We start from the raw sequence: 17,335 nt of genomic DNA, 5'->3' as shown, positions 1-17,335 counted from the left end.
GAGACGAGACTGCTTCCGTTATGAATTAAACAGTTCTAATTCGTCACTCGCTAATTTTGGAGTGTTGTTAGTTATCTGCACGTCTGTAGCTCCATTCGGGAGATGAACAATGGACCAAACGGGGTCCCTTAGGTCTAAGATAGGGCTCAGTCAAGGAGTCCAGAAAAAACCCTTTTGAAACCCGTTTGGGGCCAGTAAGGGGAAGGACTTGTGGGCCCAAACGGGAGCCCAGATGAAGCCCTAGTGAGGGCTAGTAAGGGGTGAACATTTAGGGGCCCGAAAGGGCTAAACACATGGGCCCAATTTTGGGGATGAGCTCGAATTCATTTCCTTTATTTTTTAATTCTTATATTCTATACATTTGTTTCCCCTTACATTAGCAAATGTTTTATTTTTTCTTTCTTACTTATATTTACTGTGCATATTTCGTTACAAACAATATGTTTTCGTAATGTGGAGACCCCTATAGGCCTATAAGGGCGAGCCCTGGGCGGCTGCTCAGTCTTGCACTGCCATAAATCCGGCTCTGTGTCAAAAAGTTTGTTTTTTTTAAACTTATCAATTTGGCACTGACATGTCGTGCTCTCGTGTAGGATTTGCTTTTATAGATCATGCGATTGTAGCCTATATTCAGGGCCGGCCTTAGGTCAAAGCAACATATGCGACCGCAATGGGCCCCTCACTTTCATAGGCCCCGCGCTAATTCTAGGTGTAAATTATCGGCCTACAATTAAACCATTATAACTTAATCTTCTAAAATTGTAAAATATACGAAAAAGTCCTGGAATTATCCTAAAATTATTAAAATCTCCTGAAAAAAATAGACAAAGTTGTAATCTTGGGGTGGTCAATCCTATGCGTGATAATTTTTTATTTCGTTTAGTGTCACTTGTGTTATGGTACGACATGCTCTTCCAAGTCAATTTTGTGAGTCAAGAACTGTAGGCCTATATACTGTATAAATAAAATACAATGACGAATTTATTTTCTAGTACAAAATCTTAATTTTCACATATTATCATTATCCCTATCCAGACTGTGCCCCGCACAACTCGTTTCACATAGGGCCCCGCAATGGTTAGGATCGGCCTATATTTATTATAATTATATTGTCCATACTTTAAACCCCCCCCCCCCCCCCCCCCCCATTGATAACGGTTTTAAATCCTCACTAGAAATTATTGGTTTCATAGATAATAAAGACGTAACAAAAGAAAAAAGTTTTCTATGATTCCTAAATAACATGGAAAAGCAGAAACATTTTAAGAGAAAAAATGTTAATATACAAACTGAAGATCTATCATTTTATGCCATTGTTCGGAGCATTGTTTGAAAGCGTTTTATTTATGTATTTATTCTTATTTTTTTTTAATTTTACATTTTAAATCTAGCTAGCAGATTTAAAGTTTTCCTAGTTTTTGAATACGAATTTAGTAAAACTTTTTTTGAGTAAGATGTAATTATCTTGATTTTTTTGAAATAATGCCTTTTATTTAAAGGACGTCTGTAATTTATAAGATATGATAATAATTCTAATTGTTGAGAGAAAAAAAGAATATGGCTTTAGTTGTTGAAGCATTTTACCTGGCCATTCTCGCTCGAAGCGCCGTCTACATCCTCCTTTCTGTTTCCGACCAGCATCATGGTAGGTTATGATTTAGAACTTGAGGAAATTTGTTTTTTCTTTAGTCTTCATTTTTTTTAGTTATTTATTATGGTTAGCCAAATAAATTGTGAGTAATCATGTCTATACATTAGTCTACTAACTTCCACTACCTATATCTAAATATTAAACAAAAATATTGAGATATGAATGTTATCCACACCACGTTACTGACGTTCACATGCCGCATGGTTGATCATAGTTGATGGTATGATGATGGTTGCATGGTGGTGAGAGAACTTAGTCGTAGGCTTGATTTGTCCTTATTTGTGGCTAGATCTTGTCTAGATATAAAGTATTTATCATGGACTACTTTTACTTAAAAATAGATGGCCTTATTTATAAGATATTGATCTAGAAAAGTTCAAAACCAAGAAAAAAGTCATTAAAATTATTTTAAAAAGTCAGTAACAAGTTATGGTTTTCATAGGCGTAATAAACTTTGTTGCAAAGCAGTTAACCAGACAGTGATTATTTTATTTGCTATCTTCAGTGTTGAATTTCTGCTGTCACTTTTTTGTTCATTGCATTTAAAATGATTTAAATATTTAATGTTACGGGTATTTATTATTAGTAGCTGTAGGCACTTCAACACAAAAATTTGTTTTGATCATATTGTTTTGTAATTGGTATCATTAAATAGAGCTTGGTGTCCCATTTACAAAAATATCAAATTTATGTTTCTATGATAAGTAGAAGCAAAGTTATGATTTTTTTTGTATTTATTTTTTTTCCTTCTTTGGCTTTGTATTCAATAAAAAAATTTGGTACCCGAATTTTGACTTTTTGTTATTAAAGCATGCATATCTTTCTTATTATTCAATATTTTTGGTTCAAATTTTCAGAAGACTTTATGCATGTTATTTAAAACGTAATACTACCCCAATTTTTCATCTAAACCGATTTTTCATACTTTTCCAGCCGGGCGAAGCTGAAAATAGAGACGACAAATTTGGTCGAAATTTGACTTAATTAATTCACAACTTTTTTATTTGTCAATATTTCCTTTTCAAATTTTCAGGAGACTTTACATGTTCTTTATATCATTTTATAACCCCCAAATCTTTCATCTAAATCTATTTTTATACTTTTACAGCCGGGCGAAGCTGAAAATAGAGACGACAAATTTGGTCGAAATTTGACTTAATTCATGCACAACTTTTTTATTTGTCAATATTTCCATTTCAAATTTTCAGGAGACTTTACATGTTCTTTATATCATTTTTTAACCCCCAAATCTTTCATCTAAATCTATTTTTTATACTTTTACAGCCAGACGAAGATAAAAATAGAACCAACGAATTTGGTCGGAATTTGACTTATTCAAGCACAACTTTTTTATTTATTAATATTACCATTTCAAATTTTCAAGAAACTTTAAACATGTTATTTGCTACAAAAATAAATAATAATTTTAAAGAAAAAAAGCAATTCAAAATTGTGACATTTATTTTTAAAAATTGTACTACGGGAACAGCTAGATTTTTTTCAAATATTGACGAGAACTTGTTTTTATTTCTTAATATTTAATCATAAAATTAAAAGGAGACTTTAAACAGCTGGAGTATGAAAAAGTTATCTTTAAAAAACATTTTCTAAATATTGACCTTTTTTTTTTATTAAAAAAAAAATGCAGATGTAAAATTACAAAATATTTGGATATGGGGGGGGGGGGACGAGGCAAGAGGCAATAGAAATCAATACAATTAGTCAAATTGCCAAGATTAGATATCAGAATGTCTCTTTTATAAAGTTTAAAATATACTGAGTCTATATATATATATTATATATACAGACATAATCTAAACAAACTTATAATATAACATCTAGACTAGATCTAATTTATAATATATATTGAAAAGCTGTTTTAGTTTTTAGGCTATTTCTCAGATTTTCTCCCATTAAATTTCACATAAAAAAATAGATCTAAATTTAGTCCTCAACATTCTAGATCTAGAAACTAGTATTAGTTTATTAAGACAATTAAGTATAGACTAGACTAGTATATATATCAAATCAATTAATTAAAGGTCTATCTATCTTATCTAATTCTTATTCTAGATTTCATTCTAAGCATCTGTTCCTATTCTAAAAAATAGATCTAAGCCTAAATCTAAGTATTAGACCTAGATCTACACTCTAGTGTATGATTAAAACAATAATTTGATTTTTCTATATTCTGTTGCTTCTCTAGATCTATTACTAACTAAATCTAGATCTACATTAATACAAGTTTTTTTGCTTCATTATCTATATTAATAAACAAGGAAACTTCGTTTTTATTATATTTTATAAGTATTTTATTACTACTTCCGGTAGAATTGATAGCAAAATGGCTACTTTCGATTTGGTGGTCATTTTGGCATTCATATACCAAGAGTGCCATCCAAAATAGCTTTATAATCACACGTGATTCTTATGTAGATATGGATACTACAAATTACTAACCAATATAAATAATTACAAAACAAAAATAAAAAAGTAATCATATCTGGAACACACCCTAATTTTGGAAACTTAAAAAAAAACGATCTAGTAAACCAATCCCGTCAAATTTGGTATCAAAAGAATCGCCATTTTCTCCCCGACAAAATGATACTTTAATCTAGAAGATCGGTTCAAAAATAATGACGTTTTACGCAATTTTCCGACGGTAACCGGGGACGCGACCGAAACCATGAGGACCAGTTTTTAAACACACTTCCGGCGTACAAAAAATAGCGATGTTGAAGTACCTAGTAGCTGTGCTTTTTTTTGTGACGGTACGCACTGTTATGGCGTACTGGCACCTTTTTCAATACGGGGAAAGTTTTTCTTGTGTTCTAACGTTTTTTTAACTTATTAGATCTGTTAAAAGTTAGGCAATCCATCACTAGATCTAAGAAGTACTGGCACCTATTTTTTAATTCTTTTTTTTTTACAAAAAAAAAACAACACTGATCTCTTGTTTTTTAGTTTATCTTGTGCTATACAAATCCTTAACTTTGTAGAAAATATGGGTAATGGCAGGCTGCTTGACATTCCCTTACCAAGTAAAATGTTTTAGTTGTCTAATAATCCTATACTGGCTATAGAAAGATATTAACAATCTTAATAAAAGTAAAAGGTTTTACACATTTTGCTTTATTAACAGGGTGCTAAGAAGGCGGAGGCCAAAGCAGCGAAGGCTGCTAAAACTACTGCAGGCAAACCTAAAAAGGAAGGTTCCGGCGGTAAAGCTAAAAAGAAGGTAAATTTATTTGTTCTTTACGTTGACACAAAGTAGGCTGCAATCTTAATGCTCATTAACTAATCAAAATAGTTGACATTAAGTCCATAGTTGCTTAGCAATTAGTGATTGACTACAGTTTTTTTTTTCCCACCTTATTTCCCAGATAAAAATAGATCATTGCCATGACCGATGTATTTCAATCTTCTTTTTTTTTTTTTATTTATACCCTTTGAAATCTTTTGCCAGCCAATGGGTACTGATGGGCTTATTGTAATTTTGGAAAATGATCTGACAAACATACATGCTGTTACATTATAAAGTGGAGCCAGACTTCAATTTTCAATGCAAGCTAGCTTTTCCTCATCCTAAAAGAAAATTGCAATAAATATTATCAGTGAATTTTTTGTTTTATTATTCAATTTGCAGAAGTGGTCCAAAGGAAAAGTCCGCGATAAACTCAACAATTTGATCCTTTTTGACAAGGCAACTTATGATAAACTGTACAAAGAAGTTCCCAGCTATAAACTCATTACCCCTTCAGTGGTTTCTGAAAGGTTAAAGGTCAGAGGATCACTTGCAAAGCAGGCCCTCAGAGAGTTGCATTCAAAAGGTAAAACTTGTGTGTTTTGCATAAAATATAATATTTAATGCACCCATTTCAAGTCCTGTTAATTGTGTTGGGCTGTCTGTATACAATCAGTTTTGCAAACCATTTTTTTTTTTAAAGTAATTTCTTCTGTAGTAAAGCAGTTCTGTTCATAAACCATTTTTCAATTTATTAAAAATTAAGCTACTCATTACTTTAGTAATAATAATCCATTTAATGAGTGTTTCTATGTAATTGACTTATGCATTTGTATATAAAAATGAATAAAAGTTTCATAAGTTCTGAATGTAAATTTCAAGCATAGACCATGGGTATGCATTAATAACTTAAACATTGACTTGTATTGAAATGCTAAGTACATTTTTTTTCCCTTGTTAGAGATTTTAGGTGTCTGGCTATTACATGACCATAATATTTAAAGTTAATATTAGGGTAGTGATTGTACTAAGAAAAAGACTTTTCCCTTTTCAGGTTTGATTCGTCTCATATCCAAACATGCTTCTCAAATGATCTACACAAGAGCAACCAAAGGAGACAAAGAAGATGAAAAAGATGAAAAGTAGATTGTTTTTTCTTATCTAATAAAAAGCGAAACCATACAAACTTTTTTTTTATTTATTTATATTTGGATCTGTGTGTACTTATGATTGATTCTGGTAAGACCTTTTAATCTACAGGTTGAAAGTCGACTATGAATGAGTTTAAAATGGAAGCATCTGTTACTGTAAAATTTCCATTTAAATTTGTTATGGTGAGATTTCAATTTTTAAATAAAATCATTCATTTGTGTATTTAAAACTAATAATGGTTGGTACTCCAGAGCATAAACAGCAGGCAAGCAAGACATTTAATATATATATATAAATGAACAAGTGAGCATGACAAAATATTTAGCCTTTATTGTTATAGTGAAATTAGGGTTGTGGGCCATTTTCCTTCCTGGTTTACAGAATTCCCTGGTGTAGTGTGCATAAAGGGGCTTATAAACTCCCATCAAAATACATGTCCATACACATAAGATTTGTCACTGAAGGATATTGAATCAAGCAAGAAAGCTTTGTTTTATTTTGTTTTATATATTTTGGATGTTCCTTCAGATTTGGATACAAATAGATCCTAGACCAATCCTCCTGCATGATGTCAGGAGTTCAAATCTGGGACTACCATTAACATTGAATGACAGTGCAGGTCACATGACTAGGTAGCAATAGTTTTAAAAATGAAGGCTGCTAAATGAGGCACCAGATAAACATTTTTACATGCAAATTAATGGTATAGCCAAACTACTTAAGTCGGAATTTAGCAAAAAAAAAAAATTTTGTGAGAACTAAACAGTACAATGCCATGTGTAATAGTAACGACACATTAATAGTAGATGGTCAACACCAATGACCATTTTAAATGGGTTCAAAATTTAATGTTGCTTTTATGCTCATCATGTCTTGTACAATTCATACACATACCGGTATACAAATAGTTTACACTGTCAACACCAATTAAAGAGTTGAAAAAGAAAAAATATTGCAGGTTGCTCTGATCACAGAATAAAAAGCATTATTAGCAAAAAACATTTCTACTGGGTGTTATCCTGATGCTAATATGCCAAAATACATTTTAATGTAAATATAATATAATAATACAACCAAATCACCAGTTATAAATAGTATAATTACATATAATTCACACCACTTTCATCAGCAAGATGAATCAACAATTTTCTACACATTCCATAACCATTGTCTTGTCAGTTTAGGTTTTCCTCAGCAGTAGATTCATAGCACTGGTACTGTAATAAATGTTAGACGAAAAAGATAAACGTTTGACCGACCTAAGTTGTGCATCTTATCATGACTACCCAGTAGTGGATGTTTCTTTGTATACAGTACCAAAGTGTCTTTTAGACCATTAAATTGACCATGATCAGTTGTTTCCTGTGATTATATTGGACATATACAAATTCATACAATTAAAACAATGACAATCCAGATACTTTTACAGTCTTTTCTTTTTTGCTGGTATACCAGGTACAGACTAAAATAAAAAAAAGCCATGCTAGAATAATACTGTTTCCATTTAATATCATTTTTTTTTTCAGAACAAAATACATATAGTTGGTGAATAAATACTACGGTATGTTAAAGCCAACGGCACTTAAGTCACAAGACTAAACAATTTTTTTTTCATGTTTAATATATAGTCACTGGACGGTACCGGTAGTTTAAAATATACTGTACTGGATGGATATACAGACTTTATATGGTTTGGCAGAAATTTAAGAAAAAAACTGTAAAAATAACCATTACTTGTTAAAGCACTGTTAAATACAAAGAGGTTTTGGGTTTGAGTCAATCAAGTTTATATTTTGAAATAGAGTGACAATGACATTTTGATTGTGGAACATAAGCGAAACCTAAAAGGAGGTGTGAAAGAGACTGGACAAAAATACAAGAAGCACCGGGCAAAACAAGATCAAGGTAAACATGAAAGAATTATTTCATATCTCCAACCCTGTAAAGATAAGAATGATTTGTGCTTGGCCAGTACCCCAACTGGGGTAATGAGTTAGGGTCATAAGTATGTCGGAATGTATGTTGACAGTATAAAATAAGTTTGTATACAACAATGTAAAACCTCAAAACAATACTAACAGTTTGAATTTATAATAAAAATTGCTTTCATTGTATTAACCATTTAAAGTTGCTGTTAAGAATTCAAAAAAATAAATAAATTTTGGCACAAAAAAAAAAATGAATACAAAGCTTACAATAGCCAGTAAATTTTTGTAAGATAGTGTTGACAATACTGTGCAAAAGTGATAAAATGGTTAAAAAGATAAAGTAATTAACATACTGTTACTGGAAATGGTATTTTACAAAAATCATTTTGATATCCTTTTTCAAGTACCGGATACTGAAATCTTTAAATAGCTCTGAATGATTATAACAAATTTTCCAACAAGGCCTGACCAAAATTCTTAGAAGCTGGTAAAGTAAAAACAAAATAGTTACACCAGACAAGCTGAGTTAATTACAATACCTAATTTAAAATGAAAGAAAAAATAAAATGAAAGTCAAAAAATTTAAAGCTAAGGTGTATTTACAGTGATTGACCCTTTACAAAACAATTAGATCAATTATTTATTATAAGACATCATTTAGGCCAGGTTCGCATTTAACTTCACATTCACCTATCCATTGGTACGCTGGGGCACCACACAAGATTTGTCAACCTTCTTTCTTCTCTATCATTTGTCTTTGATATAATGTAACTCTGATGTTCTTTCTGAAAATATTGATACCAGCCTGGGTGGACCACTTCGGGGCCGATTTTGAGTTAGTGTTTCCACACAAACTGTCTTCGTAACCTTGTTTTGTAAAAGAATAGGTGCCGGTACTTAGTGATGGATTGCCTAACTTTTAACTACTAATAAATTAATAATAAACATTAAAATACAAAAAAAGTAATAATTTTTCCCCACATTTAAAAAGGTACCAGTACGCCAAACCAGTGCGTACCTTCACAAAAAAGCACTATATATATAAAATCTGAGAAGGAAAAATTCAATAACACTAGGTAAGAAAGAAAAATTTAAAAAAACTGTAACCATTTAATTGAGTTTTTTCAGTTTATCAAACAAATGTGACCAAAAAGTACCAAAAAAATATTAAAAATTCATATTTTCATTCATAAACAAATGAATCAATGGTATGCACTAATCCTTCAGTGTGACAAAACAGAAAATCAATACAGCCTGTTGTATAAGAGATTAGCTGATCAATTAAGAAATTTGCATCAACAAGATTAAGTTTTCTGACAGGTGAACATTTAACTTCATTTCAAATTATAAAATATGGCCAATGTCATTAATTTACTTCAATAGGATATCATACAACATTTGGTGGAAGCTAGGTTCTGAAAGGAACATATAGAGAACTCTTACATGAATGGTACAAAATTTCAAAAAAAAAAGAAAAAAGAAAAAAAAAGGTTGAAGAAAGATATGGGCAATAAAAAAATAAAAACTAACTCTAACAAGATAATGGATTCCTCCACATGAAATATATGTTGATCTTTCTAGCATATAAAATTCTACAATCTTCATTGAAAAAAAAAGTTTCAGTTTTTAAATTCTATGAAGAGTCCAGGTAAAGTATATTAAAAATCTATATTGGTATGCATTTTTAATACATATTTGGATCCAATTGAAAGGACATGTACAATTGATCATATTACATTTTACATAACTTTACAAAAAGGTATAATGTATTAAAAAAAAACATTCACAGAGTCAACAGGCACTTCAATGTACCCAATTATTATTTTTTTCACTCAATCCTATTCTCAAAATGACTACGGTATAAAATAATAAAATAAGTAATTAAAATTATACTTTTGCAAAATTTTCAAATGATCTAGATTTAGATTCAAAACTTTGTTATCCACCTATGTAATGACATATACGTCACAAACGGCTAAAGATACACATATTTTTTTTAAAAATGGAAACTTAAAAATGTTTTTGGTCTTAAAAGTCATTAAAGATCATTTTGTTATTTTCGCCTGCTTCACACGTAAAATATCCCCGTCCTTTATGCCGTAATGTTTCAAATTATTCTTGCTTGGTAATGGCGTTTTCCCATTGTGTCTAAATATCAAAATATTTTCAGGATCTATTTTATACTTGATGCTGAGGTCATTTACAAAATCTTCAACCTGCAAAACATCATCAGATTTAACATAAGGAAAAATTATAATTTTTTGGATTTCAATTTACTGGCAACCCTCAAAGTAAATCTTCTATTTTTTTTTTTGTCACAGTTCAGACACCAGCTAAACCCTCACTAGCATAAGAAATAAGTAAGCAAAGCTTCACAGAGTATTGAGAGGCCCATAAAAGACATGGCCCCCAAACTATATGGAGAGTTGTCAGATCTGTAAACCACTGCACAGTTCATCGCAGATATAGGACTACTTGTCTCACACATATATGAGAACGAAGCACAAGAAAATAAGGAAGCACACCTGGCAGGATAGCTTACGAAGAGACAGTTGGAGTTAAAACAGGGGAAATATGTTTGAAACCCAATGGAAATCTACACAGAAAACAGACACAAACTAAACACAAAAAAACAACTTAAGTCAACCTCCTACACTGCTTATCTACATATTTATAATAATAACAGTACCGATAATAATAAGCCTGACTTCAAGACAGAAGATAAAGGAGGACTGCAGTATTTCACATGGCTATGCAGTCCAGGCTGTTACTGGTACCTTTAGCGCTATGTAAAAAAAACTGCAATCTTCCTTCATCTTGGAAAATTTTCCCTGTTTCCCTAAAAGTGAATCAGGAATATAGTCTTGGATCTCATTAGATTTTCCAAGAAGAACTCAAGCCTAAATCATCACCTTTACAATACATTTACAATTACTTGATAATTATTTAATAATTGATAAGCAAATTTGGTCTATAATATATTTTTTTAAAATTGACAACAAAGTTAATTGATAAAATTGAATTTTTATCAAGTGAAATACTATTTAGTGGTGGATATGAGAAGTTGCATACAGTTGAATAGCCAAACATTAGAAGACGATGACTTAATACCTAAGGTGAAACAACAAGAGATCTTGAAGCGCTAAAAGAGAGAAAAACCCTATCTGCCATCAAGAGTAAATTCAGAGTAAACTGTGGAAGATCGGGAGGAGTAATACCAGCTTCCAAGTGAAATGCTAAATGCTGTGACTGAAAGATGAATTCAACCCTTTGAGACTAAATGGTAGAGAAAACTGATGGGGGATCAGATACTAGGGGAAAAAAAAGCCTTTATATAGCGCTACTTTCATGCTTATAACAAGCTCAGAGTGCTATGGTCCAATCTCATTTGCGAACCAGTAGGGTGAGGGGGGATCTGGGAGAAGGTTTTCTGTGTTGTCTTTAGGTGCCGAACTTCGAGCCCCCTTCATGGGTATCCAAACAAAGCCGAAGTTCAAGCGTACTTAGACTCTAGACCTTACATCCCATAAAATAAACTATTTTTAAATGGCTGTTAAATTTCTAAATAATGTGAAGAGACGAAAGCTGAGCTTCTTTGTCCTATTGCAAGACATGACTCACTTTCAAATAGGTACAGTGGAGGGAGCATGAAATAAGGGTTGTCCAATATGAAAGAATGGACTGACCTCACTCTTGATATTATGCTAAGAAAAGCTGCTGACCAGGAAGAATGGAGAGATTTACTTACTTTAACTGTCAAAGTACCTCTGTGATAGAATTCAAGAGACAGATGAACTTCTCCTTTCAGGCCTTGCGGTCTATAGCGCAGATGATGTAAAGATCATCTGTTTCTGCGGCCCACAAAACAACCAACGAAACATCTTTACAGCTAATGTCAGCTAGTAAGAGCTGGGTGGACTCAGGCCCCCAAAAGATCCCAAAATTAAAAATCCCAGTCTTCGCCAGGATTTGAACCTGGGACCTCTGGTTTAGAAGCAAAGTACTTTACCACCACACCACCATCTAGACATATGAACATTAAAAAAATTTAATGCTAGTAAAAAAAAACCTAACGCTGAAAGACTCAAGATTTTACAAAACTAGCGTATTAGCCAAGTAGGTCATTTATTGTTTTTAAAATTCCTATTTTATAACCTAGAATTTTGCCAACATGTATTTTATTAAGAGCTGAGGTCTCCTGAAGAGTAAACAGCATATTAAAGAATAGTTGAAAAATGGCAAAATACCTAGGTGTTATAATAAATGAAAAACTGTCATGGAATCCACATATTGATGAAACTACAAAAAAATCAAACAAAGCATTAGGATTTATTAAAAGAAATTTCTATAAATCAAATAAGAACATAAAACTAAAATGTTATTTAACCTTGGTTAGGCCAATAATAGAATATGCATCCTCTGTTTGGGACCCCTCAACTCAAGAAAACATTAAGAAACTAGAACAGACACAAAATAGAGCAGTGCGATTCATAACAAACGAATATTCACATTTGACTAGAGTAACACCTTTAGTAAAATCACTAAATTTAGAAAGCCTTCAGGACAGAAGGCTCAAAAGTAAAGTAGCAATAATACATAAAACACTGAACCATAATCTTCAAATACAAAAACAAAATTTAATAAAATACTCTGAAAGACACAAAGATAAAGGCACATTCCTCGTCCCATATGCTAGGACAAATTTGTACAAATACTCCTTCTTCCCTAGTGCTATTAGAGCATGGAATGGGTTGCCTGAGCTAGCCAGGAAAACCAGTGACTTGGCAGAATTTAAGTCATTGGTTAATATGCATGACTAAATGCATGACGCGTAGGACGTAATCATCTTCTTTTTTGAAGTAACGTCTGTATTATATAAGATAAGAAGATAAGATTGAAAATAACCTACGCTCATTGTCGAAGCTACATCCAAATTGGACATTTCAGTAGTGCCACCTGGCAATTCATACATCACATTAATGGAAATATAAGCAGATGCTTCATTTTGACAAGAATCTGAAGGAAGAGATATTTTTTGTTGTAAGTGGTAAAAATAATAATAAAGAAATAAATATATACCCTTAATTAATGATTTAATTTTAATATCTTATTTTCAAGTGCCTTTTAACAATTTATTATATTTTGTATATAAAATGCCATTTCCTGATGAGGTTAGGCTAAAGCTTTTTTCTTTGCCTGGTCATGTGGTATGCACTGTAAAGTCCCTGGTTTGAACCCTGAGGTCCTGAATAAAATATGGGTTAAGACCTAATAATCTTAATTTCTAAAGGAATATTTGATACTTACAAGTCAAGTCAAGCCTGAACCAAAAAAATGTTTTAGAATCAAAACGTTTTATGTGACATTTTTTAAAAGACTATTTTTGGAAATTTTTAACAAATTTGATATAATTTTTAGTAAGAATTCAGCTTTTAAAGTTTGTTGGAGCATGATATTTTGGTGCACATTTTTTTTCATCTGCAGGCATTTAAAACAACATAAAATGGTACTTGGAAATATCTATAAATCTACATCTTAACATACCGGTATAATAAGATTTGATATAAAAAAGCTGCAAGGCTATATCTAAATATAAAACAACCAAGCAAGCTTTTTATTTTTAAGACACTTAATGGAAATGATATGAACTAGATGGTCTTTTCAGCAGAAATGAAACAGAATTCGGCAGAAGTTAAAATTAGAGGTCAACCTTTAGCAACTTGAAGAACAATACAACATTTGGCAAAGGTGTACTTGCATACTACAGGACAGAAATAAAATAATAAAAAATCCACTACTCTTAATAATAAATTAATCATATATTAATGTATTAAAAGCTTAGATGCACAGAATGCTGATATAACCTTTCTTTTGTTTCAGCATCAAAGTAAAGTTCCCCGTTCAGACCTTACGATCTATAGGGCATATGATGTTAAGGTCATCAGTTTCTTTGGTCAATGGTTATCAAGCAGGGTGTCATGTGACGAGCACAATGACCAACCGCATTTACTTTAAGTCATTAGAGTTGGGTGGACTAAGGGGGGCCCTAAAACTCCAGAAATTCAAAATTAGCATCATATTGCCAGATAAATTGAATTTTGTTATTGATTCATCCCATCATTGTTTTCGAATCACTAGTTTAAAATATTACAATAATTGATTTAGAATAATTTATAATATTCTACTCTTATTTAAATCTAGAATTAATAAAGATCTAGAAGCTGCTTCTATTTATTACCTGTATTGGTTGCACCATTAGTCTTAGTAGTTTTATGATGTTTATTGCTACTGTTTTTATTGCCCATCTAAAGAGTCTATGATGAATAAGACTACTGATAACTGCTGAAATTATCTAGATATCTCATCTATTCAATGAAACAGGCTCCTGTAATAAATATTTTTTGTACTAGATTAGATTCATTCACATTTATATCTAGATATATCTCACTTAATTATACATTATTGAGCGTAGTAAATTAAAACAATTTGTTTTAAAGAGAAAAAATCTATTTAGTATGCATATAAGTGGAACATAATTTAAAACAACAATTAATAAGTAGTTTGTTAATATTATCGTACAAACTGCAGAGTTTCTCCATATTTTCATGGAACACTAAACTAAAGAATTTTTAAATTTTTTTTTTACTGAAATTTTTTTTTCTTGAGGCTCTAAATAAGACATTAGTTAGGCCAGGTTCACATCTAATTTCACATTCACTTTCACCTATTCCTTGGTCTGGTGGACCGTTGGAGCGCCACACAAGATCTGTCAACCTTCTTTTCTTCATTCTTATCAGTCATTTGCATTTGATAGAATTTCATTCTGAAAATATTGAAACCTGACTTTTTTACCTGCCTGGGTGGACCACTTCGGGGGCCAATTTTGAGTTTGTGTGGAAACACAAACTGTCTTTGTAACCTTGTTTTAAAATTAGTTATTATATATTTTTAGTATACTTTTGCTATGCTTTAAATGTTTTAGATCTAAACTTATGTAGATCTAGTTATATATAATACAAATAAATCTTATGAGTGGATACCCGTACTGCGCTATGGTCGAAAGCCACTACTTGAGTATGCATTAACATCAGTTGTAGTTTTCTTGTCTGCCTGCCTGGATTATACAAGTTTTTACAAACTAATGGCAGCTAGATCAGTGGTTCCAAAACTTTTAAGTTGCATTGCATTTTGTTTTTCTTTTTGCAAATTCATCAACTTCTTGTGCGTTTCTTTTTATTCTTTTCTACACAAACATGTTAAGTTTTATATATTTATAAATGAAATTTAATGGAAGCAAAAAAAAAAATATATATGTATTATATTAAATGACCTAACAAAACAATAAACGATTGGGAGTGAGAAGGATGATCCTGGTGCTTTGATAATAAAATTTTGATATTGTGCTTCAAATGAGTTATTTTTAATACATTAATGATGTCTAGTTGTTTCCTTTTTATTGTAATCAGAAGATTGGCAACAGTGCTGAGACATCTTTTCATGAGATATAAAGATGTAATAACAATTAGAACTTTTACAGCAATAAATGACGAAAATAATATGATATGGTAAATCTTTTTGAAACCAGAAGAATGAATATCCTTAGTTTTTGGCTTTTATAAATTGAACTTTAGGCTTCTTGTAATGTTACAACCATCTCCCTTATATCAACATCATATATGTTGATTATCAATTGAGACATTACCCAAGGCCGTGACTACGACGGTAACTACGCCACTCCTCACTAGTAGCCTAGTGACTAAGTTCCACTGAACTTCAACTTGCACTACTGCCAGTGACGTGAGTGCCACACTACCGAGAGTCGCCGAGACAGTATTCTCAGATTAGCGAGAGAATCGAGATTGATCTCAATGTTACTCAAAATCAATGTATACTAGAGTCTAGATCTAATCTAGATATCATATAGATCTATTCTAAAGGCACAAAAGCTGTGTGTACCTAGGTCTAGATAATAGATAAAGATATCTGGACATAGAGTAGACCATACTCATAGCTTTATATAAATATACTATAGAAGACGACACCCACGACAACACTAACATTTGTCTAGCAGATTCTAGCAGTCTAGCATAGACTCTATAGAAATCTATATATAGATCTAGATCAACATGCAGAGTTTTAAATTTTGGATGGTCTGAAAATTTGGAGAAACACAAGATTTTTAAAAAATCTGATTTCTGTATAAACAACAAAAGTTCATGGTGCAAAGCGCGATGAAAAAAAAAAAAATGCAATCAATAAAACATGTTATTTTTATAATGCTGTAATACCTATTGTGACCAAGCCTAGCTCTCTCGGTATTTCCCTGAAATCCTATTGGAAACATTTTTGTAATGATGAAAATCTTATCTTATATAAAACAGACGTTGCTTCAAAAAAATAGGTTAACAATCTAACAATCCAAATAGTTGCCTTTATGTCCTTAATTAAACTAGTTTAATATGAAGATAGTGCGTGTCGTGCGCATCTAGAGTTGCTCCTTGTGTCATGTTTTTTCTTTTGTGCACCATAATGATTTGTGCGATCTAGTTCCTAAGGTCGCGCTTTGTTGATGTCATTGCTTCTTTGCCTCTGTTGTGGGTGTGCCGATGGCGGATCTTTTGTTGGAGTTCTCTTTGGTGTTTTCTTCCCCAGTATTTGGTAAGTTAGTTTATTTTAAGTTATTCTTCGTGGTGTAGCTCTAAATTCGTTGCATGGTCATATGATATTGTGAATTGCGATCTCAAGGAATTTGTATTTTTCTTGTTTAGGGACGCAGGCTTGGAAATCTGTTATAGTCTGATTTATTTTGGTGTGGTCAGTGCATCCATGGCATTGTGAACGTTTGTGAGTGGGTTTTGCGAGGCCTTGATCAAATTGTGTCATAGAGCTTAAGGTGTAATATATCTCATTTGAATAATATGTTTAACTTGTATTTGCCTTGTAAATACTATTAATATTTATTCATCATTCATGTCATAATATTCATTCATTCATTAAATTGTTGAACATACACTCTTGTTGTTAACTAATGTAAGTTAACTTATCGTTATATCTTTAATATTGTTCATGTTGGACAATTGTCGTTCAGTTGAATGGCATTTAGTCGATGTTTAGTAAGCCATAGTTTGACATAGTATTACTCTTTGCTAATTGCTTTGGTTTATACTGTTGAGGTGGGGTGGAATCCGGGAGTTCAATGCACTTATGTATACTGCTAGAGCCGCGGTTCTCAACCTTTTCAACTCGGCGACCCCTTTTTACTATTGCCTACTCTGACGCGAGTCCCCTTTGCTTGCACACACACACACACACACACACACACACACACACACACACACAGAGAGACAGAGACAGAGA

The 17,335-nt window shown here is 31.9% G+C and overlaps 1 protein-coding gene and 1 long non-coding RNA gene across 2 annotated transcripts; one reads left to right on the top strand and one right to left on the bottom strand.

Annotated features, from left to right (window-relative positions):
- Window positions 1-1,501: 1,501 nt before the first annotated feature.
- LOC106051013 (40S ribosomal protein S25-like) lies at window positions 1,502-6,084 on the top strand. The gene is made up of 4 exons (XM_056010491.1): window positions 1,502-1,645; window positions 4,797-4,892; window positions 5,301-5,484; window positions 5,953-6,084. The coding sequence occupies exons 1-4, from the start codon at window positions 1,643-1,645 to the stop codon at window positions 6,042-6,044; spliced, it is 375 nt and encodes a 124-aa protein (XP_055866466.1). The 5' UTR covers window positions 1,502-1,642; the 3' UTR covers window positions 6,045-6,084.
- Window positions 6,085-6,360: 276 nt separating this feature from the next.
- On the bottom strand, window positions 6,361-16,047 carry LOC106051020 (uncharacterized). Its single transcript, XR_001214793.2, has 4 exons — window positions 15,935-16,047; window positions 14,217-14,363; window positions 12,888-12,994; window positions 6,361-10,194 (listed from the first exon to the last, which is right to left on the bottom strand). It is a non-coding gene; the product is annotated as an uncharacterized LOC106051020 (long non-coding RNA).
- Window positions 16,048-17,335: the final 1,288 nt, after the last annotated feature.

Source organism: Biomphalaria glabrata, chromosome 14, assembly GCF_947242115.1.
Source record: "Biomphalaria glabrata chromosome 14, xgBioGlab47.1, whole genome shotgun sequence".
NCBI lineage: Eukaryota > Metazoa > Mollusca > Gastropoda > Planorbidae > Biomphalaria > Biomphalaria glabrata.
The sequence above is the reverse complement of the archived record's forward strand: the minus strand, read 5'-3'. Positions and strand labels throughout refer to the sequence as shown.

Bases quoted from the DNA above. Each gene is read 5' to 3' on its own strand.
- LOC106051013 (XM_056010491.1), top strand. The intron at 4,893-5,300 runs GTAAATTTATTT...TTCAATTTGCAG, and splicing joins GCGGTAAAGCTAAAAAGAAG to AAGTGGTCCAAAGGAAAAGT. The intron at 5,485-5,952 runs GTAAAACTTGTG...TTCCCTTTTCAG, and splicing joins CAGAGAGTTGCATTCAAAAG to GTTTGATTCGTCTCATATCC.